The sequence below is a fragment of the Papio anubis genome, chromosome 18, assembly GCF_008728515.1.
Source record: "Papio anubis isolate 15944 chromosome 18, Panubis1.0, whole genome shotgun sequence".
NCBI classification, from domain to species: domain Eukaryota; kingdom Metazoa; phylum Chordata; class Mammalia; order Primates; family Cercopithecidae; genus Papio; species Papio anubis.
This window is the reverse complement of record NC_044993.1, coordinates 39,168,245-39,190,328: the sequence shown is the minus strand read 5'-3', so window position 1 is coordinate 39,190,328 and position 22,084 is coordinate 39,168,245. Positions and strand designations below refer to the sequence as shown.

Here is a 22,084-nt window from a genome sequence, read left to right as displayed (position 1 = left end):
AGAAGCTTGGACTTTATGCTAAGAATGAGGGGAATCCCCCGAAAGCTTTGAGCCAGGGAGTGAGATGATCCATTTATTGTTTTGAAAGGGCTTTCTGACAGCTGTGTGGAGAGTGGATTGGAGGCGGCAAGGCAGGAAGGAAATGGTGAGGGAGATATTAGAGTTGGGGGGCAGTGGCGCCTGGGCGGGGTGGAACTAGGGAGGCGGGGACGGGGTGAGTCGGGCCATATTGGAAGGTAGGACTGAAAAGACTGGGAGGTGGATTCAAGGCCTGGTGTTTGCTCTGCCACCCCCGGATGTGGGTCCAGGGGCCAATGGATAAGGAGTGAAACAGACCCATCCTGCCCTCTAATAGGGGAAAGGAAGTAGAAAGGGATCTGTGCTTTAAGAGTGGCCCAGACAGGGTGCTGTGGGGCCTCTGGGAAAGGATGAGAGCTTGGACACTGTGGATTAGTCTGGATCAACTACCATTTGGTTCAGTCCCTGAAACATCACTTATTTCACAAAATCCGGGGACGTCAGGTGGGCATGCGCCTAGGACCACCTTTCACTTCTGTTGTGGGTTGAATTGTGTTCCCTGTACCTATATGTTCAAGCCCTAACCCTTAGTATATGTCATGTGACCTTATTTGGAAATAGGGTCTTTGGAGATGTAACCAAGTTCAAATGAGGTCATACTGGCTTGGAGTGGGTCCTAATCCGGTGACTGGTGTTTTTATAAGAAGGGAAGAATTTGCTGGGCGTGGAATTTGCTGGGCATGGTAGCTCATGCCTGTAATTCCAGCTACTCAGGGGGATCGCTTGAGCCAGGAGTTCAAGACTATCCTTGGCAACATAGCCAGACCCTTGTCTCTAAAAAAATTAAAATCAGAGGGAGATTCGGGCACAGAAGCACACAGAAGAGAGAAGGCCATGTGAAGACAGAGGCAGAGACAGGAGTGAAGCAGTTACACAGCGAGGAACCCCAAGGGTTGCTGGAAGCTGCCAGAGGCCAGGTGAGAGGCGTGGAACAGATTCTTCCCTAAAACATCAGAGGGAGCATGGCCCCACCAACACGTAGATTTCAGACTCCTAGTCTCCAGAACTTGCGTATACCTCTCAGTTTGTGTCTGTTACCGCAGCCCCAGGAAACATACACTCTACAAGTAGAGAAAGGGAGGCCCAATAAGCGGAGGGACTGGCCCAAGGGTAGCTGGTGCTCCAGTCCACCCAAACTCCATGGAATGAAATCAGGGAGGGGTGTCTTCCTGAAGAAGAATAACCAGCTACTATTTCCAGAAAGAGCTAGGCAGGAAAAACCCAGAGACATCTAATGCATGACTCGCAGTTCCGTGTTCCCTCCCAGGCGCCTCTGGCTCCTCCCCACCTGGGGAATGCTCTGAAGCATCTTATCACACCTGCAGACTGACCCCTGCAGCCAGACCGTAGCCCTGGAATAAAGAGGCTGCAAAGACACCGGGGAAAAGCTGTCTTGACGGCAGCTGCTCTGGGGAAAGCCTGCTACACAAGGGCTGTGCAGCGAGGTGCAGGGAGAGGAGTCACCAGAGATAACCCCCAAGGAAAAGAGCCAAGGGTCTCAGTGGACCTCCTGCTAAACACAGTGATGCTCTATAGAAGTGGGGTCCTGAAATCTCATGACTGGATTTTTTTTTTTTTTTTTTTTGAGACAGGGTCTTGCTTTGTCACCCAGGCTGAAGTGCAGTGGCACAGTCATAGCTCACTGCAGCCTCAAACTCCTGGGCTCAAGTGATCCTCCCACCTCAGCGTCCCGAATAGCTGGAACTACAGGCACACATCACGACGCCCAGCTAATTTTTAAATTTTTTGTAGAGATGGCATCTCACTATGTTGCCCAGGCTGGTCTTGAATTCCTGACCTCCAGGGATCCTCCCACCTCAGCTCTCCAAAGTGCTGGAAATTACAGACATGAGCCATGGTACCTGGCCTCCACATGCGTTATTTTGAAAAATTCATGTTTAAAAAAGAAATCAGGTTTACATCTTTCTTTTGGGGTGCATGCTTTTGTTTTTAAACACTTGGAATAGGAAAACAAGCCTAGAGGCGGGAGGCAGGAGATCTGAGTTCAAGTCTTGGCTCTTCTACTCATTCCTTCTGTGGCCCTGAGGCCCTTTTTCCATCAGCAAAACCACCCCAGTGGTTCCCAAAGGGAGCTCTGCCTTAGGCCTACCGAGGGCACCCCTAGGCTTTGCAGCCTTAGGCCTACCGAGGGCACCCCAGGCTTTGATGGAGCACCCTCAAAGCCTAGGGGTACCCTCGGTAGGCCTAAGGCAGAGCTCCCTTGCTTCCCAGCTAGAAAAACTTGGCTTTGGCCTCTTTTACATGTTGAGCTTCTGTATCAGATTCCATTTGAAGAAAAGACTCTGTGGCTTAAAAAAAAGTCTGTACCTTGCACTGGGGCAGCTCTGTAATCCCTTCCAATGCAAATATTCCAAGATTCTCCATCAGAATGACAAATGCTCTTCCAACAGCCTTCGTCCTGCTTAGAGGTTGTCACTAAGCGTTCTTTCTGCTGACTGCTTCCTGGAGAGTGGCCTCATGTTTATCCACAGGAGCCTTCATCTTCTGGGGCATAATGCTGCTGAGTGCGATCTTCATGCTGGGGACCTGGGGGACCCTGGGAGAGAGGAGAAAGCAAGCAGGGGCACGAGGTGGCCCTCTTTTGAGAGCCCAGAGGCTTGGCATCCCAAGGCTGGGGAAGAGGTTTCAAGGAGAGCAGGCTGGGATGGGTGGGCAGGGTGGCACAGTGGTAAAGCACAGGCTCTGAAGTCACATCCCAGCTCTGCCTCTTACAAGCCATGTGACCGTGGGCTAAGCTCTTGTTTTCAGTCTTTTCACCTGTAAAATGGGGGCAGTAATAGGGCCTACCTCATAGGCCCACTGTAAGGGTTAAGTGGGCCAGGTCCATAAGGTGCTGAGCCAGGGCCTGGTATGAGCGCTCTCTACATACAAGGCATGAGTAATTGGTGGTTATGTTTACATGGAAGCTGCTTGGAGCCTCAAAGCGAATCCAGGGAAGGCAGGAGCATTGGGTAGACTGGTGCTGATCACTCCCTATCCCAGACAGGTCCTTTCAGGAACCCTATGCCAACACATCCCCAGACCTCACTGCTGTTTACAGACAATGTATCAGCTAGCTATTCCTACATAACAAACAGCCCCAAAATTCAGTAGCTGGAAACAACAATAACATCTGATTTGAGTTCACAAAACACATGGATGAGAATTGGCTGATCTTGCCTGAGTTTGCCGACATGTTGGAGTGGGCTGGCTATCAGTGGATCTCAGCTGCCCTTGGCTCAGATCCATGTGTCACTTCATCCTGTGTCTCCAGCTGGATACTCTGGACATGTTCTTCTCACAATGACAGCAGAAGCTCGAGGGGACAAGTGAAATGCATGAGGTCTCTTGAGGCCAAGGCCTGGAGCTGACGCCACTGTCCCTTCTGCCACATGACATGGGGCAAAGCCAGTGTCCAGGACAGCCCGGACTCAAGGGGTGGGGAAATGAACCCTACCTCTTTAGTGAGAAGAACTATAAAGGTGTGTGGCAAACAGCGTGAAGACAAGGAGGGATGAAGATCCAGGCCATCTCTGTAATTCACCACACACTGGTATGTTAAGGAGGTGCCTGTGAGGATCTCGTGGCCCCGATAGCTGCTTGCTATTCCTGATTCTTTCCTGTAGATTAGGGAATCTGGGGCTTTGGAGTCAGAACACCATGCTAGCCTCAGGTTCAAATACCAGCTCTGACTGCTGTCATACTTGGTACCTAATAAATATTGAATATATATTTGATGCACCCATTAATTCTTTTATTCAAATATTTATATTTTTAAATTAAATTTTTTTTTTTTGAGATGGAGTCCCACTCTGTCACCCAGGCGGAGTGCAGTGGTGCGATCTCTGCTCACCACAACCTCTGCCTCCTGGGTTCAAGCAATTCTCCTGCCTCAGCCTCTCAAGTAGCTGGGATTACAGGGTCCCACCACCACACCCAGTTAATTTTTGTATTTTTAGTAGGGAGAGGGTTTCACCACATTGGCCTGGCTGGTCTCGAACTCCTGACTTTAGGTTATCCATCTGCCTCAGTCTCCCAAAGTGCTGGGATTACACGCGTGAGCCACCACACCCAACCAATTTTAACATTTTTAAATTTTAATTTATTTTTGTAGCGATAGGATCTCACTATGTTGGCCAGGCTGGTTTCAAACTCCTGACCTCAAGTGAGCCTCCCAACTCAGCCGCCCAAAGTGCTGGGATTACAGGTGTGAGTTGCTGCACTCAGCCTATTAAGATATTTTTATTGTGAAATATAACACACAGGGAAAAGTGCATAAAAGTATACAGCTTAGCAAATTATTATTAAGCAAATACTCATAACTATCACCTGAGAGTAAGAACTGAGACTCCCCACTGTCCCCATCCCAATCAAAACCTCACCCCCTGGAAGTGATAACCACCATCTCAACTTTTAGAGTAACCCTTTCTGCTTTTTTTTCTTTCAGGAGTTGTGATGGTTAATTTAATGTTAGCTTAACGGGGCCACAGGATGCCCGGATGTCTGATTAAACATTATTTCTGGGTATGTCTGCTAGGAGAGATTAGCAATGGAGTTGATGGCCTGAGTGAGGCCCATGTGAATGGGCATCTTCCAATTCACTGAAGGCCCGTACAGAACAAAAAAGGCAGAGGACGGTTGGATTTGCCTCCTCTCTGACCACTGAGCTGGAGCCTGGATCTCCTGCTCTCAGCATTCTTGGTTCCCAGGTCTGCAGACCCGGACTGGAATCTATACCGTCAGCTTGCTGGCTCTCAGGCCTTCAAATTGCACCACCCGCCTTCCTGGGTCTCCAGCTTGCAGATGGCAGAGGCTGGGACTTCTCAGCCTCCATAATTGTAGGAGCTCATCGCTTATACTAAATCTCTTTATATGCAAATATATAGACATATACTATATGTCCATATCCATATCTAGCTCTACTCTTGGCTCTTTTTCTCTGGAGAACCTAGTACAGGAGTTTTGCCATCTAAGCAATCATCCTTCAGCCCTCTGGTTGAGTCTGACCTGTCCTTGACCTTCAGGAAATGGAACCACACAGGCTGCATCAGTCTGTGTCTGGCTCGTTTCACGCAGTCTCTTGTGAGGTTCGTCCACTTCCTTGTGTCCAAGCATAGCTTGTTTCATAACTGCCTCATGTTCCACATAAGAATACCACAATTCACTTCTCTGTTTTATGGTTCGCAGACATTTGGGTTGTTTCCAGCTAGGGGACAGTATCAGGAATAGTTCCTGCTGTGCAATTCTGCTACATGTCTTTTGTTGAGCATGCTTGCCTGTCTATAGGGTATATTCTTAAGGGCAGCATTGCTGGATACTTATAGGGCAGTTCACGGTCAGCTTTGAGGGATGGTGCCAAATGGTTTTCTTAAGTGGTTGTACCATTTATACTCTAACAAGCAGGGAATGTCATTTCTCTTTTCTTTTCCTCCCAACCTCCTTCCATTTTCCTTTCTTTTACTTATTTATCCAACCCACATTACCCACAGTCTCTATACTGAGCTTTGTGTATCTACTGGTGAATTAAAAGGTCACTAGTGGCTTCCCCTGGGAGTCCTCTTCCCACTCCCTCAGTTCAGTAGGCAGATGGATGGGGAGCCCCCCACGCCATCTGGGTCCTGAAAACGTGGGAGATGGGATCTGGGAGGAGCAGGGCATCCAATCTCTACCCCTGGAAAGCAACGTGGCGAGGGTCTTACTGCGGAAGGGCCTCTTTCCCCAGACTGAGAGAAGCGCAGTTAAGCCCTTTCCCGGGAGCCTTGGCCGACCCTGCTGCTGGGGGCGCCGATACTGGTTATTTGCAGCGCCCTCCCTTGTGAAACCCTGCGGATTCCGCCTGTGGGAGGTGGAGGGCGGCGGCCTCCGCCTTTTGGGGCCTCTGGGCTGAGGGAAGATGATGGAGGGGCAGAAAAGGAGTGAGGTCCCGAACCCCAAGTGGAGGTCGCCCAGGGACGCCCCACCAACACTTGCTGGGGAGAGCTTATAAAGGCAGCAAAGCTCTTCCTTTGCAGCATGATTTCAAATCCCGTCTAAGGGCTTTCAGAAACCTGGAGAAAGGTTCGGTTGCCTAGCTGTTTCAGCTCTTTCCGCCTGCACCGCGGGGGATGCGTTCGGAGCCGCCGAGGCGACAGCGCCATCTGCTGCCTACTTTTTAAATTGCAGGATCAGATCCTCTCGGTCTCTCCAGACGTGCCCCGTGGAAAGGGAAAAAGATTAAACCATTAAAAATAGTTTAGATCGCCTGAAGTCAGGAGTGCGAGACCAGCTTGTCCAACATGGTGAAACCCCCGTCTCTACTAAAAATACAAAAATTAGCCGGGCGTGGTGGCGGCCGCCTGTAATCCCAGCTACTTGGGAAGCTGAGGCAGGAGAATCACTTGAACGATGGGGCAGAAGTTGCAGTGAGCCAAGATCCTGTCACTGCACTCCAGCCTGGCCACAGCACAAGACTCCATCTCAAAAAAAAAAAAAAGGTTTAAAATGTTGACAGCCACTGTTACGCAAAGTTCAAGGGCCTCTCTCACACTTAGCTGGTGGAGGCGTGAATACAGCCTTTCTGAAGAGAGAAAAATTAAGTAATAGCAAAATCATTAAGTGTTTATGATTCATAAATACGTACACTTTTTGTCAACTAAAAAAATAAAATATGTAAAAGTCAAAAAAGTGTCTATGATTCAGAAATGCCACCGTTAGAAGTTGCCATAAGAGTGCACACAAAAAGGACATATGGGTCTAAGTGTTTGCAGTGTTTGCAACAGTGTTGCCCCAAATAAGGAAATCTTGTAACATTGTGGGGGGGGTTAAAATAACGATAGAATATGCATTAGAATACAATGAAACCATTAAACATAATGTGGAAGAATATTATATATTATAGGGAAATGCTCATAATATATAGTGACAATTTAAAAAGCAGATTATAAAGCAATATGCCAAAACATGATTTCTGCCCACGTCTGCCCTGATGGGTGAGCTAACTAAGGTTGCTGCACTGTGAGGGTGTAGAGGCTGCCCCTTGGCCCCCACTCCTTTCCTCAGGAAAGGACATGTGAGTGTTTACTGCACATCCTACAGATGAGGAGCTCACAAGGACCCTGGATGGGGGAGTCCTCTGAGGTTGCTGGAGCTGCTGCAGCCATCTTGTCACTGCCAGGAGAGAGCTCTGGAGAGCAAAGGCACAGCAGAAGAAAGCAGAACTAAGAAGAGACAGAGAAAGCGAAAGTGGGAAAGGGAGAGAGACATGAGATGACAAAGTGTGGGTCCTTGGATCCTGCTTGGTGTAAAGTTAGCCTGCTCCTGGACTTTACAGATAATAAATTCCTCCCTCCTCAGGTTAACCTGGGTTTTTGTGGCTTGTAACCAAAAGGGCCCGCACGGCCCACACACAAGCTCCCAGCTCATTTCCTTTGTAATTAGCAGTAACTGGAGGCAGGCGGTGCATGGATCTGCCTTGCAAGGCTTCTCTGTTAGTGCCTGGAGCCCACTCTCTCAGCTGGCACAGCCAGGCTGGGTGACACATCAGGCCGGGTATGTCCTGGACTTGTCCTGTTTCTAAGTGCAAACCAGAACTGAGGATGCCGAGGGTAGTGGTGGGGGGGTGGTTTCCTGCCTCAGGGCTGTGCTCCTGCTATCCCTCTGCCTAAAATTCTCCCCTCCCTGTGCTCCCAGGGCCAGCTCCTTTGTGTGCTCTGTAATTCTTTGAACAGCACCTCCTCTGAGAAGCCTTCCCTGACCGCCTGGCTGAGGACACCATTCTGTATCAGCTTCCATTTGCTCTGGGAGAGGCCTCCTGACACTTCACTTCCATGAGGCGGGGACCAGTTCTGTCCTGGTCACTGCTGTATCCCCAGCTCTAGATAAGGCCTGGGACATAGGAATGCCACGGATGGTTGGTTATTGAGAAAACGAGCAGTTAGATCACGGCTCCCAACACCAACACAATGGGGATGTGTAGGGAGTCATCTTAGCCCTACCAGCAGGTGGAACTGGCTTTACTGCTCCAAAACAGTTCCAGCGATGGGGACAGCCACTACAGAGCAGAGCTAAGGCTGAGGGGCCACAGTCCACCCTGAACTGTCCCTCCCAGCCTGGAGCTAGTGAGGGGGCCGAACCTGGGAGCTGACTGGGATGGGGGCTTGGTGCAGGGACTTTTGGAGAGGAGGGCATTTTCTTGCTCTTACCATGGGGGCAACAGCTAGATGGGTGGCAGGATGGGGGGACCCACTCAAGGACATACTGCGCGGCTCCAGACTTCAACCAGCTCAGAACACTTACTCCATCTGAGGGTCTTGATATCAGGGTGTGGCGTCAGGAGCCGGAGCCCATGGGTTGAAAGCTAAGAGTGGGCAATCAAAGCTGAAACCAGGCCCACGACTTAGGAGCTGGAGAGCACACAGGGCTGAACACACGACCTGGGGACCAGGAAGCCAGGGAGTAAAGTCTTCAGGGCACTTGGGCAAGACCCCAGATGGTCTGCAGCAACGCACAGGCAACACGGGAGGATCAGCGCTACGTGGTGAGAAATGTACCTCCTTTCGTGGGACAACATTTTCCAGTCCTTCTGAGTAAATCAAAGAGAAATCTCAGCTTGGTGATTGCAGGTCTTTAATGCTTATTTCTCTGTCTCTGTCTGTCTGTCTCCCTTAACAAAAGTCTACCAGCAGCCTCAGGCTCAGGGCCTGTCTCAGGTAAAAGTCGGTTAGGGTGTAATAACAGTGATCGGTTTCATTGTGTTTATTTTTGTAGCTACTTTCTAATTATAGCAAGTGATTCTGAGTTTCCATTTTGGATAGTAATAGGAAGTTTCTTTTTCAAGTAAATGTGCATAAGTAAAAGGAGACTGCTCAAAGGAAAACGGCTGGTGGTTGATAGAACAGGCTGTGGCATTGTTGGGCCCCAGAGGGAAGGGCTGTATAAGCATGCAGGAATTTCTGGGAAGGCAGCTAAATGCAGTTGCTGCATGGGGGCCAGGAAGCATTTGGAGGTGTGACTGGGCACAGCTTGGCTTTTGAACCCAAGAGAGGCCCGCTGGGGACATGTTGGGAGCCAACCTACCCCTACCAGCAGGCGGAACTGGTTTTGCTGCTCCAAAACAGAGCTACGGGGACAGCCACTAGAGAGCAGAGCTAAGGGCATGCCAGGCCGAGGGGCCACAGTCCCCCCTGCACTGTGCCTCCCAGCCTGGAGCCAGGAAGCTCAGAGAGGCCAGTGGCCCTGCCCAGGACTCAGCACTGACCCTGCACCCCCAGGCCCAGCTGGGTGACCCCTAAAGGCTTCCTGGAATTTGAAGGCAGGGTTATTTTGTGTGTGCTGCCTCTCAGAGCATGTCACTTTGACGTGGACATCTCGGGTCTGGTCCTGGTGCTGTCCCTGTCTTGCCACGTGACCCTGGGTGGGTCACCTCTCCAGCCCTTGATTTTCCCATCTGTAAACAGAGATGAGTAAAATGACCTTTAAGGGCATGTCAGTCCATTTTGCATTGCTATAAAGGAATACCTGAGGCTGAGTAGCTTATAAAGAAAAGAGGGTTATTTGGCTCACAATTGTGCAGGTTGTACAAGAAGCATGGCACTGACATTGCTTCTGGTGAAGTTTCAGGAAGCTTCCACTTATGGTGGAAGGGGAAGGGGGAGCTCATGACTTACATGGCAAGAAAGGGAGCAAGAGCGATGTCAGGCTCTTCTAAACAACCAGCTCTCACATAAACTAACAGAGCAAGAACTCACTCGTTACCACGGGGAGGGCACCAAGCCATCCATGAGGGACCTGCCGCCATGACCCAAACATCTCCCACCAGGTCACACCTTCAACACTGGGAGTCACATTCAGCATGAGATTTGGAGGTGACAACCACACATCCAAACCATATCAAGGACCCATTTCAGTGAGGGGACCAGGGACATACCCCTTCCCCTCTCCTCCACATCCTTTAATGTGGGGCTCAGCAAGGAAAATAGGGCTTGGGTCAAATTAAAACCTGGGCTTAATTTCATGCTCCAGCTATTAGCTGTGTAACCCTGGGCAAGTCACTTAAACCCCCCAGATTACAATGTTACAAATGATCCCATTTTCCTCAACTGAGACATGGGATAGGAACATATCCCGAGCAGAGCTGGATTGACGGTGCTATCAATGGCCCGACAGTGCCTGGTCACACAGTAGGCCTGGGGAGCCCTGACTTTTACCATACAGGGAGCTGTGTGCAGAGCTTGTTTTCAACTGTGGGCTTGGCATGGACCTGTCGGCATCCCAGGGGACAGGGTCTCATGAGGATGCCTAATCCCAGCTCAAAGAGGAGACCCCAGGACTCCGTCACAGCCAGTGGTGGGGGGTGGCTGCTGGAGAAGGGCTTCATTGGAATGAATGCCTTTAAGCTCCAGGCCAAATGCCCAGAGTGGGTTTGCAGGTATGATTGTGAGGCTGGCATGGTGGGCCCATCTGCAGTCCCCTGGGATGGGACACCTGTACGGTAGAGGGCCCGGGTGGAGAGAAGACAAGGATGGGGATGAACCCAGGACCACAGACGGCCCAGTTCCGTGGATGATTTTCATCGAGGTGCCTTCAAGTCAGTTCACCATTGGGCTTCTCAACCTTTGAGGTACGCAGGTAAGAGTCACCTGTGGCAGTAGGGGAAGCTCTTGTTAAAGTGCAGATTCAGCAGGTCTAGGGTTGGGCCTGAAATTCTGTGTTCCTAACAAGGCTCCCTCCTGGGTATGGAGGTCAGGTACTCCTCACCTCTCCTGTGGACCCAGCTTTTGGGGGGTCAGGAGAAGAAGGTTCAGTCCCAGCTGCCGCCACTCTAAAGTCTCCTAGAAACAAGGACTAATACAGGTGGCGTGGGAGAGGGCCCAGGCAAACAGGGGAGGTGGGGTGCCCTGGTGGGGCGGCAGTGGGCCCTGCGGAAAGCTTGCTGGAGGAGGGGGCCTGAGGAATTCAAGGACTTGTTCCAGGAACCCAAGGAATGAGTGGGCTCTAATTGCTGCAGCATATGGGAGATTCCAGGAGGAGCTGACTGTGGCGGGCCATCCCAGGCCATCAGACAACTTGTAGTGGATGAAGATGCAATGTCCATGGCCAGAAGAAACTCCCATGGACCCTCAGGCCAAGGCTGCCAGAAGCACGAGGAAGGGGCAGCATTGAGTGTCATCAGGAAGAGGCAAGGTGATGGTCCTGAAGCTGCCCCGTGTGGCCAGTCCCTTTTTGGGAAGCCCGAATAAATCCATTTCCTGTGCACTGTGTGGGAAGCCAACCCCTCTTCAGAGGTACTGATGGGGAGCCCCCCCATGTGATTCTATAGGCTCCTTTACTCCCATATAAGTATTTTCTCTCTCTGTGCACAGCACACACACACACCCCCCACACACATATCATCTATCTGTGATTTTGAGATGCACTCTTTTTTTTTTTCACATTTCAGCACCTCTGAACTCAATGGGATCCTACACTCCTTATAGGCCTGGCTTGATGCTGACATCCTTCAGTCCCAGGGAAGACCTGAAGATCTCCAGGTCTTGAGGCCCCTGGAACACCTCCATCTGAGACCACTTTAACATGATTTCTGTGCTTGAGGGATTTTGGACCACGCTGCGTGTATTCAGCCCTAAAACATGGGTGAGTGCCAGCTTGCAGTTCAGACTCTTAGAGGAAGTTCCCTGTGCTCCACCCAGTGCCAAGTTTGATTTGTGTGAATTTTCTTAATGTCCCCTCCTGTACAACAGGTTTATTTGGTATTAATCCTTATATCAGGGGTCTAACTCTTTGGTTTTCCAGGGTTTTTTTGCTGGAATACCGCATTAAACTGTCCATGTTGGGTATTTTTTTTCTTAGTAAACATTTGGTGCATCTTAGAGTTGATAGCATTTTAGATTTGAAGAAATAACTGACAAAATCAATATAATCTGTTCTGTCATTACAAATAGACTCGTAGCTCTTTAATTTTTCCATTTAACACTTTAATTTTCCATAGGCCTAGATTTTCAAGAAGTCCAATATCTCTCACTTGAAGTGTCTTTTCCCTAGAGTAGATAGGGAGATTTGAGGGATATCTGTCCAAACACAAGAAAGTCTGTTTCTAGTCTCCCATCAAGCCTGATGGGGCGTCTACAGTTGTTACCACAAGGTGTCGCTGTTGAACAGATTCTGGTGCAGTCTAGTGTATACTTGTCCAATTCTAGAGTGATCACTTGCTGGGCCAAGTCCCTCCCCTTAAGTGGTGCCGCACATTAAGGTTCCCAAATTATAGACTCTTTAATGCACCCTAATGAGCTCATCCAGGCAGTTTAGGTCTTCAGGGGCTTCCAGCCTCCAACACACATTGGGCCAAAACCAGCCTGTACCACCAGCTCCAAGCCCTGTGTTGAATCTAGGTCATTGGTCCAGATGCCCCTTCATTCTGGGCCTGTGGTGTCCTTTCCAGACAGCAGACCTCAGTCAAGGGTAACCCAGTCCATCAGAGAGGTTCCAGGATCACAGATCCTCAAAAGGGGCAGTGTTGAGGATTCAGTCTCTTCTACACAGAAGCCCCATTAAGTATGTTGTATCAACTCCTCCCAGGGCTGTTTCTACATAACCCGGGGAAGCCATTCAGGGAACAGCTGCCTTATGAATGAAGATCCACCCCTAGACAATGTGCTATGCCATCCCAGCCAGAAAAATTGTTGGCAACTTCCCTTGCCAAAAATGCCTTGTATCACAGAATCTTATGCCATTATTGCTTTCTGGCCCAGGGTCCTCCCACCCTTCAAAAGGATAGCATACAACTCCCACCGTGTGTGTGTGTGTGTGTGTGTGTGTGTGTGTGTGTGTGTGTAGAGGCTGTTCTTGAGGGCAGTAGGTGAGATTTGTTTTGCTTCATCAGGTCTACATGGTAAGGGGGAAGGGCTAGAATACTAGGATAGTATTAGGATAATGGATGGGAATATTTTAAAGCAATTCTGAGGTGGAAGGAACAGAGAGAAAAGCCTTGGAGCAGCTGGAGAGAACTGTCTTCAAGGAAATGGACTAAGCTTTGTCTAGAATGTGCGAGGTAAACTTCTCCTCCAGCTTCCCACAAAGACACTGGTGGGGTGGACACTGGTCTGGATGTTTTTGGCAGTTGGGTTTGTGTTTTGAAGATGAAATGGCCCTGGCATCAAGGGGACGTGGCACACAAGCGGAGGCTTCCAAGGGGTCCCAGGAGCACCTCTGTCTGATACAGATGGGGAAATTGAGGACCAGAGGACAGGCTTGTTCAAAGTCACCCAGCGAGTTAGAGCCCCCAATGGCTTTCCCCATTAACAATGAACCCCAGGCCAGGGGTGGTGGCTCACACTTGTAACCCCAGTGTTTTGGGAAGCTGAGGCAGGAAGATCATTTAAGGTCAGAAGTTTGAGAGCAGCCTGGGCAACAGAGAGACCCTGTCTCTACAAAAAAAAAAAAAAAAAAATTAAAAATTAGCCTGGTGTGGTGGCGTGCACCTGTTTCCCAGCTACTTGGGAGGCTGAGGTGGGAGGATTGCTTGTGCCCAGGAGTTTGAGGCTGCAGTGAGACATAATTGAGCCACTGTACTTCAGCCTGGGTGACAGAGCAAGACTGTCTCAAATAACAAAAAAGAAAAGGAAAAAGGAAAAAAGAAGAAGAAGAACCCCAAACAGCCCACCATGAGCCATGATGACCCCAAATCTCCAGCATCCCTGTGGGGTCTTAGGCCGGCTCAGTGCAGGTATTCTCGCACGGTGAGCTCCTTCAGGGTGATGCCGCGAGGCGTGGGCCTCCGGAGCTGGCTCTCCTCCAGCCTCTCCTGCAGAGACACGAAGTCCTTGCCCAGCGTGTAGGCCAGGCGGACCATGGCGTCCAGCAGAGGCGCGTAGTAGCGATGGCCCTCCCTGGCCTGCAGGCGCTGCAGGGCCCTCTCTCCTGCCGCGAAGGCCTCGGCTGGGCGGTCGAGGTCGCGGTGGCACAGCAGCACGGCGCACAGGGCCGGGACGGCGGCCGCGGGGCAGTGGGCGGTGAGCTTCTCCTGCAGCGGCAGCACGCGCAGCAGCAGCTCCAGGGCGCGCGGGTACTGGCCGGCCCGCAGGCAACCGAACGCCTCGCGCAGCTCCTGCCTTGTGAGGAAGTCCAGGAACTCCCGGGAGCGGCGCACGCAGCGGATGGCGTAGAGCAGGCCCAGGTACTCCTGCAGGGCGCGCCGACGCTCGCAGATCATCTCCTCCGCGAAGTTCCCCGTCAGGTGCTTCCTGGGGAACTCCACGTCTTCGATCTCCTCCCTGAACGTCTTCAGCAGCGCTTTCTGGAGCTTTGCAAAGTCGGAATAGCGCCGTTCCAGGACGGCCTTGTTGTTGTCAAAGCTCCCAGTCTGGATGACGATGATTTGGTACACCTAGGGCGCAACCAGAGAGAGCCGTGGCCACCTCCTGGCGGGGGCTGCGGTGGACGCAGTACCCCGAGAGTAAAGTTAACCAGGCCGGTGTAAAGCATGCCCTGAAAACGGGCGATCCTTATATGCAATTCTGTTTATTAATTAACTAATTAATTAAATTTTAGAGACAGGGTCTCGCACTGTTACCCAGGCTGGAGTACAGTGATGCGATCATACCTCACTGCAACCTTGAGCTTCTGGGCTCAAGTGACCCGCCCACCTCAGCCTCCTGAGTAGCTGGGACTACAGGCACACCCACTACCCGGCTGATTTTTTTTATTTTTATTTTTTAGAGATGGGGTCTGGCTGTGTTGCCCAGGCTGGTCTTGAATTCCTGGGCTCAAGCGATCCTCCTACCTGGGCTTCCCAAAGTGCTGGGATTACAGGCCTGAGCCACTGTGTTTTAAATTACTATTGACATCAGCTGAGTCAACCCTGGAACAACAACACAGCAAGGTGGGGACATCTGGGAAGGAAAAGGGCAGAGGGTCCTGCCCTGCAGGCTGCTGGGGTCCCTCTTGGCTTTACTTGCTAAAACTGGGCCTCCTTTTTCTGAACTGAGATGCTGTGTTTTCCAAATGTTTCACATTTGGGAGTTAGTTTTAGGTACAATACAACATCATTTAGGTACACTGGTGATGCCGTTATATGGTAAGAAAATCATCCCTTTTCAATTCTCTTTCAAGAGAATCCTGATTACAGGCAATTATATATTAAGGGCAATCATAACCCATGCATCTGACTCCAGAGCCAGATTGCATGGGTTAGAATTACAGTCCCACCATGGTCTAGCTGTGTTGTTTTAGATGAGTAATTTAACCTCTCCGAGTCTCACTTTTCTCATTCATAAAACAAGGAGAGGCATAGTGCCTACCTCACCCGGTGAGGATTAGATGAGTTAATGCACTGGAACCACGTGGAGCTGTGCCCAGCATGCCATTGGCATTCAGTGGCAGCTTCGTTATTTATCCTGGTCCCAGATAAGCGAAGGAGAAGGATGAAGTGTGGCTCTTAGGCAGTCTTTAACATCTCCTTAACACAAGCTAAAATTCCAGTCTAACAGGGAGAGCAGCCCCCAGGCGCAGGGCTTTCCTGAAGCCACAGTACCCAGCTAGAATTTAATAACAGCGCATAGCTTTCCTTGTATTGATTTTCCTTGTTTCGACATTTCTAGTATGTTACTTTTCCTTTGTGCCATGTGATATTGGTTTTCCATTTAAGGTATTTCTCTTTGAAATAAATGTACTTTGTGTTTTTAAAAAGCGATCCAATGTACAGAAAAAATAAGTAGTAATAATTATAATGGATACAGGGATATGGCAAAATTGGTGAAGAAAGGACACAGGTGACCGACACCCGATAAGATGGGATTAAACTGGGCTATTTCCTTCTTGGGACCAAGAAGCATGACTTCCATGGTTCGAATCCTCACAGACCCTAGCAGGTGCTGAGCCTGAAGTGTGCTGACCCATTTCATAGTTGGGAAACCTGAGGCCCCACAAGACTTATTCAAGGCCGGGAAGGAAGCAGAGGCTCCACCATTTCCCGATCGCTGCTTACCACAAACTTAGAGACTTTTCTCTCCTCGATGCGAGCTGAGGCGATCTCAAAGAGCAGTTTGACGTGCTTCCAGCGGCATTTCTCGTTCTGCCAGTACTGCTGGAGCTCCCGCGTGGTCATGCTGGAGTTGGAGCTCAGGCCACTATGCATGTCTGGAAGGACAACACCCTTAAGGATCTGCACCCTCTCAGTGCACTTTCGAGGCATGGCTTGGGGAGATGCCTGGGTCTATCTGAGATGGGATATCAGAACTCCTAAAGAGTACTGAATATCCCTCTCTCCCACTCCGCCATTGATAGGCCCAATTGGGGCATCAGACAGACCTCAGTGCCCAGCCTGGCAGAATCCACCCTACCACTGACAATCTCAAATAGCCCATCACCCCCAAGTGGTTTCTTAGCTGTGGAATGTGGTGTGGGCATTTTGCATCGTCCACTTCTGGTCTGCAGATTGGCCATGGTGAAATCCCCGCTCTGGACAAGCAGAGACTGACTTGTGTGTTTCTGTGCTCCCTGCAGCCCTGACTTTGTGACTGTTGCCAGGACTCCTTGAGCACACATCAGTGGGCAGGGGAGGCAGCAATAAGGATGTTATGTTCCAGCGTCAGCGGGCTGGCCCTTCCTAACCTTCTCATCTAACTGCTTCCATGCTAGGCTCTTCTCGGATGTGCACTCCTCTGCCTGGCATCCAACCCTCTATTTCCATGCCTGGAAAACGAACACAGTGTTTCTTAAACCCCACTTGAGCCCTGCGCCCCTCTGAGCTTCTTGAGAAGCGCAAATAATTGTGCATTTTATCGCAAAGGGCATGGTTCCCAGCTCTTTTCCAGTCTACCCTTCAAGACCAAGCCCCCACATCACTGCACATGCCCCTTGGCATTAGAGTAAGAGCCTCCCACCTTGTTCCTATAGTTTTTTATTTTATTTATTTGTTTTTCATGGCACATCTATTTTTCACTGATCTGTTTCTCTACCAAACCTCAGGACTAGTGCAGTGTTTGATTTGTTCCTGTTTCTGTTTCCCCAGTGCCCTGCATAGGGCCAGGAACAGAGCAGGTATTGAGTAGGGGCATCTTGAAGGATTGTAAGAAAAGATTTGTTCCAGGAGATGGCACTACAGCAGATGCTGTCCATGCCCCAGGCTGGACCATGCCCTCTTGGCACCCACTTTTCCAGAACATGCCACTGGCTTCCCTGAGGGCTTTCTAGGGCCATAGCAGCAGGCCCAGGAGCGTCCCTTCTCCTCTGCAGGGCAGAACTGGTAGATAACAGCCCGGCTTCCTCACCCCAGGATAGCACAACCCAGAGATATATTCCAAGGTCTCCCAGAAGACCCCCGCTAGGGTTGAGCCTCAGCCACTTATCATGCCTATCTGTTCACTGATGTCCTGCCCTGGCCTCTTGCCCTTTTCTGCCATTCCCATTCCCCTGCCGTGACTCCTAGGACCATCTCCCAGATAAACAGCTTGCACCAAATCTGTGTCTCAGTGTCTGCTTTGGAATAACCCAAGTTACAAGAGCTGCCCGGGCCTCTTGCTATATCCGCCAAAGTGACCCACATTTGTACTTTGAATGCCTTCAGACCTCTCCCCCAGACCGAGTCTCAAGCCTCAAGCCCACCTAAATGCCTGTCAGGTCCTGGGTGCGGGAGGTCAGGGCCAGCGGCTTGTGCTTCCTGCTGGGTCCTTGCTGTGCACTGTGTTATGGGTCCCTTCCAGCCAGGGCTCCCAGGGTGCTCTGGACTTGCCATGCTCCAAGCCTGCCAGAGGAACAAGAGAACAGTGAGTACCCACTCCAGTTGGGGTTCCCGGTGTCTCCTGGGGTGCCTAGGAGCTGTGTCATGCCCCCTCCTGGCAGTCAGAGGGAATGACAATGGCCCCACGGCTCAACCTTCCCCACTCTCCCAGCTGCCAGATCCCAGACCTGGGTCTGCCCCTTTGCTGGGCAGGTTACTCCAAGGCAGAGAAGACCCTTCACCTATTGTGATGATCCATGTGTAATTGAGGTGATCCTTACGTATTGCTCAGAGTTTTAAATGAGATGATTTCAAGCAAAAGTATTGGCTTTAGTGATTACTCGAGCGAAAGATGCTGGCTTGTGCAGACACTCACTTTTATGTTACACATGCGAATGAAGTCTCAGTGTTCAAGCTGAACACGGTGGCTCATGCCTGTAATCCCAGCACTTTGGGAGGCTGAGTTAGGAGGATCACTTGAGCCCAGGAATTTGAGACCAGCCTGGGCAATGTAGTGAGACCCCGTCTCTAGAAAAAATTAACAAAAATTATCCAGGATGCATGCCTGTGGCCCCAGCTACTTGGGAGGCTGAGACAGGAGGATCCCTTAAACCCAAGAGACTGAGGCTGCAGTGAGCTACGATGACGCCACTGCACTCCAGTCTGGATGACAGAACAAGACCATCTCAAAAAGAAAAAAAGAAAGCTCAGTGTTCAGAGCAGGTAGATACTGGTATGAATCTTCTATCGATCAATCAATCAATTATCTATCTATCAGCAAAATTAACTGATAGCTTATACCCACTTCATACCCACCTAGGTTCTTCACAGCCCCTAATCTAGTTTAATGCTCACAAAAGTCTATCATTACCACCACATAACAGATGAGAAAACTGAGGTCTAGCCCAAAGTCACGCAGCTGGTGAGTGTGCGCAACAAGCAAAGCTGAGTTCGTCTCCAGTGCTTGTGACGTGCTGGCGGTGCGCTTGACACCCAACACACACTCTCACGCTAACCTGACCACCGTCTGCACTCAAGACTGTTTGCTGCTCCCTTTTATGATAAGGGAACTGAGACTTAGCGTTGCCGAAGGTAAAGAGCTGGTGAGTGGTGGGCAGGATACAGACCCAGGCTGGGCTGACTTCAGAATTCTCTCCACGTTACTCAGGGAGGGAGAACAGGCGGCTGGGATCCGGTTTACATAATAACTCCGTCTGTGACCTGGATAAGTGGATGGGATGACCTGGTAGCTGGCAAGTGACTCAACTTCTCTGTGCTTCTGTTTCCTATAAATTGGGGATAATAACAGAACCCACGTTCGCAAGGCTGGGGTGAGGATTCAGTCAGGCAGACTCTGAAGCCTCAGCTCAGGGCCCTGTCCATTCCGGAGACTGTGTAGTACCCCCGCTCTTAGTGTCTGGTAAGTGCTAGATGTTTCCAGAAGTATTTGCGAATTAAATGACTAAATTAAGGTGGATTGGAATAGAATTACAAATGTTTGAGACAACTTAGAAAAAGGGACAATTAAAGCTAGGCTGGAGCGAGTAGCTGGTATACTGGTTAGGCATGGAAATTCAAGACAAGGAAGGTGCAAGTGACCTCACCTTTTTCTACTAGGACCTGAGGAAGCTGCTGGTGGAACACAGAGGTAGAGCTGGGACTTGAACTCTGGTCTGTTGGATTCTGTGCCCTTGATCTGAACCCCTGGGCTGACTACGGCCTAGAGAAAGATAGAGCCAATGCTTCCCTGGCACCCCCTGAGCACAGACGGGGGTGGAGGTCATGCATGTCCCTGAGCACAGCCAGCACCTGTCCCTTGCTCCAGGGATGAGGGCTCCTGGCCTGGGAGAGGGAAGGTCAGCTGGGGCCCAGAGTCTGCACTTCATGGGGAAGTGCTTGCTGTGTAGGGTGAAAGGAACCCTGGGGCCTTCTCCATGTGGCTCTGCATAGCCGTCCAGTGGGAGGCCCTTAGGGACCCTTGATCCAACCTCACCTTTTACAGATGGGCAAACAGAGACACGGAACAGGGGCCTGGCTGGCCCAGGGCTGCACATTCTTGAGCATGCTGTCACGGGCACCTCTCGCTTGTCTCTTGTCCCTGTCAGGGAGTCAGGAGACATTGCCTTCCATCCTGACCAACTGTGTGTCCTTAAGCAAGTGCTTTAATATCTCTACGCTTCTGTTTCCCCACCTGAAAAGTGTGGCTACAAGCCTCATCCTGTTGATAAGATGATGGATGACTAGGGATGGGTTTCCTACATTCTGGTAGGTGTCTAAGTGAGACAGCGGGTGGTCTATGTGATTCTTGGTGGCTGGGATTCTTGGGGGCCCAGGGCACTCTTATGCTCAGCACTTCTGTAAAGTGGGTGATGGTGAGTGCCCTTGGCCTCAGGGGCCCCAACCTTTGCAGACCTGTTTGCATGACCAGGCAGCTGGCTCCAGATGAGAAGCAGGGCACTATTGGCCCAGAGACCCTGTAAGACCCTAGAAATGATGCCTCAGCTTGACACTCCAGAAAAGACTGAGAAAGCTGATTATGAAACCAGGCCTTAGGATAAAAATCAAATTCAGCAGCCACAGTCAGCTCCCTTATAGTTGTCTCTTACAGGTTTCATTGGGAATCACCCATTTAAAGAGGAAGGGGAAGGAAAGAGTTGTGCACTGGTGTATCCGTGGGGTCTTGGGTAGCTTCCTATCCCTCTCCAGGCCTCAGTGTCCTCATCTGTGAAATGGGAAAGCAATCCCGTTGCTCCAAAAGCTCTCTGGGGACAGCCACATAGACGATTCCATGGCCCTTTCCTCCCCTCTCCTCACTCTCTGTAGCAAAGATTTCTTGACTTTATAACAAAATACTATAAATGTTGGTGCTGTTGGCCTGGAGGCCTGTAGTTGGCCCAGGGAACAGAGCAGCTTCCCAGTCCCCTCTACCTTCCCGCTCTGTGTGCATAGACAGTCATTCTCCTCCTCCTGTCCCCAGGTGTCCTGACCACCCCCCTCTCCAAAAGCTGACTGCCAAGTCCAGTCCTTCTTCTGCTGGGCACACAGAGGCCACACCATCTTTCTGAAGGCCTGCAGAGGACTTTTCATGGGGGACGAGCCTCTAGGGGGTGAAATAAAGCTCCTGGCCCACTCTGGGAGACAGGAGATCCCCGGACGTTGGATGTGTGGCTGCCTCTGTTGGGGAAAGGGTGGGTACCCTCCAACAACTGGACGCTCACCTGAGAAGCCTTGCCAAAGCCAGGGGCTCCCAACCCAGTGTGCGTAAGAATCCCCTGGTGGGGTGGGGGTGGGATCCCAGGGGCTTGTTCAAAAGCAGGTTTCCTGGCTCCTAACACAGGAAAGTGTCATTGAACAGACCTGGATTCTGTATTTTCCACGAGTCCCCTAAAGCTATGCTGACGCAGGGATTCCCTGACACCGTTTTTTTTTTTTTTTGTTTTTTTTTTTTTTTTTTTGAGAAACACAGGTGTGATGACTTATTCTCCAGGTCCAAGATGGGTTGTACAAGCGCCTAGCATCTCAAAAGGAATGGAGGTGATGGAGGGTCCAGGAGCTGTCCCTTCCTCTGCCTCACTGCGCTAAGGAGAGCTCCAGACACAGTGGCTGTCACTAATCCTTTCCCCTCCCACCCTGCCCCCAACAGGTGCCAGGCAGGGTCCCAGGAGGAGGGGACTCAGGCCAGAGCAGGCAGAGGACAGCTGAGTTTGGGATCAAATACTGACCTCCAGTCTCTGGGGCTGTGCGTGTCCAGGGGTCCGGGAGGAGTGTCACATGGCCCCTTCGAGCTCTTGGTTCTCAGCTCCGGCGACCAGCCGAGGGGCTGACACTTTCTAAGTTCCCTGTTTGAAAACAGGAAACAGGCTGTGTGACCTGCTCCTGATCGCCCCAGCCCATTGGCTGGTGAAACATGGTATATTGAACTCAACTGACAGCCTGCCACCTCTTCTTCCGGGTAGCGCAGGGAACGGCAAGGCAGTGCAGGGCCAGCCCTGTGGGATCTAACTCAGCCTCACTCTCCCTGCAGCCTTGCAGCGGTCTGGCTGTCCTTCAAATCCCCGTTGATCTCTGGCATTCAGGCATTAGCTCTCAGAGCCCTTTCACGTTCATTATTCTACTCTATGAGCTAAGCATGATGGGGACCGTCATGCCCCTTGAACAGATGGGAAAACCGAGGCTTGGGTCACAGAGCTGGTGGGACACAGAGCCAGTGACTGACATAGAAGAGCAGTGGGGTGGAATTACAGTTCCATCTGGCGCCTTTTCTCTGAGCAAAGCTGTATCCATCACCACCAACAGAAAGTACCAGGGAAGCGA

The 22,084-nt window shown here is 50.8% G+C and overlaps 1 protein-coding gene and 1 long non-coding RNA gene across 5 annotated transcripts; one reads left to right on the top strand and one right to left on the bottom strand.

The window, feature by feature from the left end:
- Window positions 1-9,495: 9,495 nt before the first annotated feature.
- Window positions 9,496-12,831, top strand: LOC116271292. The gene is made up of 2 exons (XR_004179784.1): window positions 9,496-11,238; window positions 11,495-12,831. It is a non-coding gene; the product is annotated as an uncharacterized LOC116271292 (long non-coding RNA).
- On the bottom strand, window positions 12,008-21,656 carry SNX20 (sorting nexin 20). Of its 4 annotated transcripts, XM_021931950.2 has the most exons (6): window positions 21,493-21,618; window positions 19,764-19,868; window positions 18,898-19,056; window positions 17,656-17,794; window positions 16,037-16,188; window positions 12,008-14,437 (listed from the first exon to the last, which is right to left on the bottom strand). In XM_021931950.2, exons 4-6 carry the CDS (start codon window positions 17,783-17,785, stop codon window positions 13,769-13,771), a joined length of 951 nt encoding a protein of 316 aa, XP_021787642.2. In that variant the 5' UTR covers window positions 17,786-17,794; window positions 18,898-19,056; window positions 19,764-19,868; window positions 21,493-21,618; the 3' UTR covers window positions 12,008-13,768. The 4 variants fall into 4 exon arrangements, with proteins under 4 accessions (XP_021787642.2, XP_009194675.2, XP_031514119.1 ...); XM_009196411.4 differs by lacking the exon at window positions 19,764-19,868; XM_031658259.1 differs by lacking the exons at window positions 19,764-19,868; window positions 21,493-21,618 and adding an exon at window positions 19,375-19,746.
- Between the last annotated feature and the right edge of the window lie 428 nt (window positions 21,657-22,084).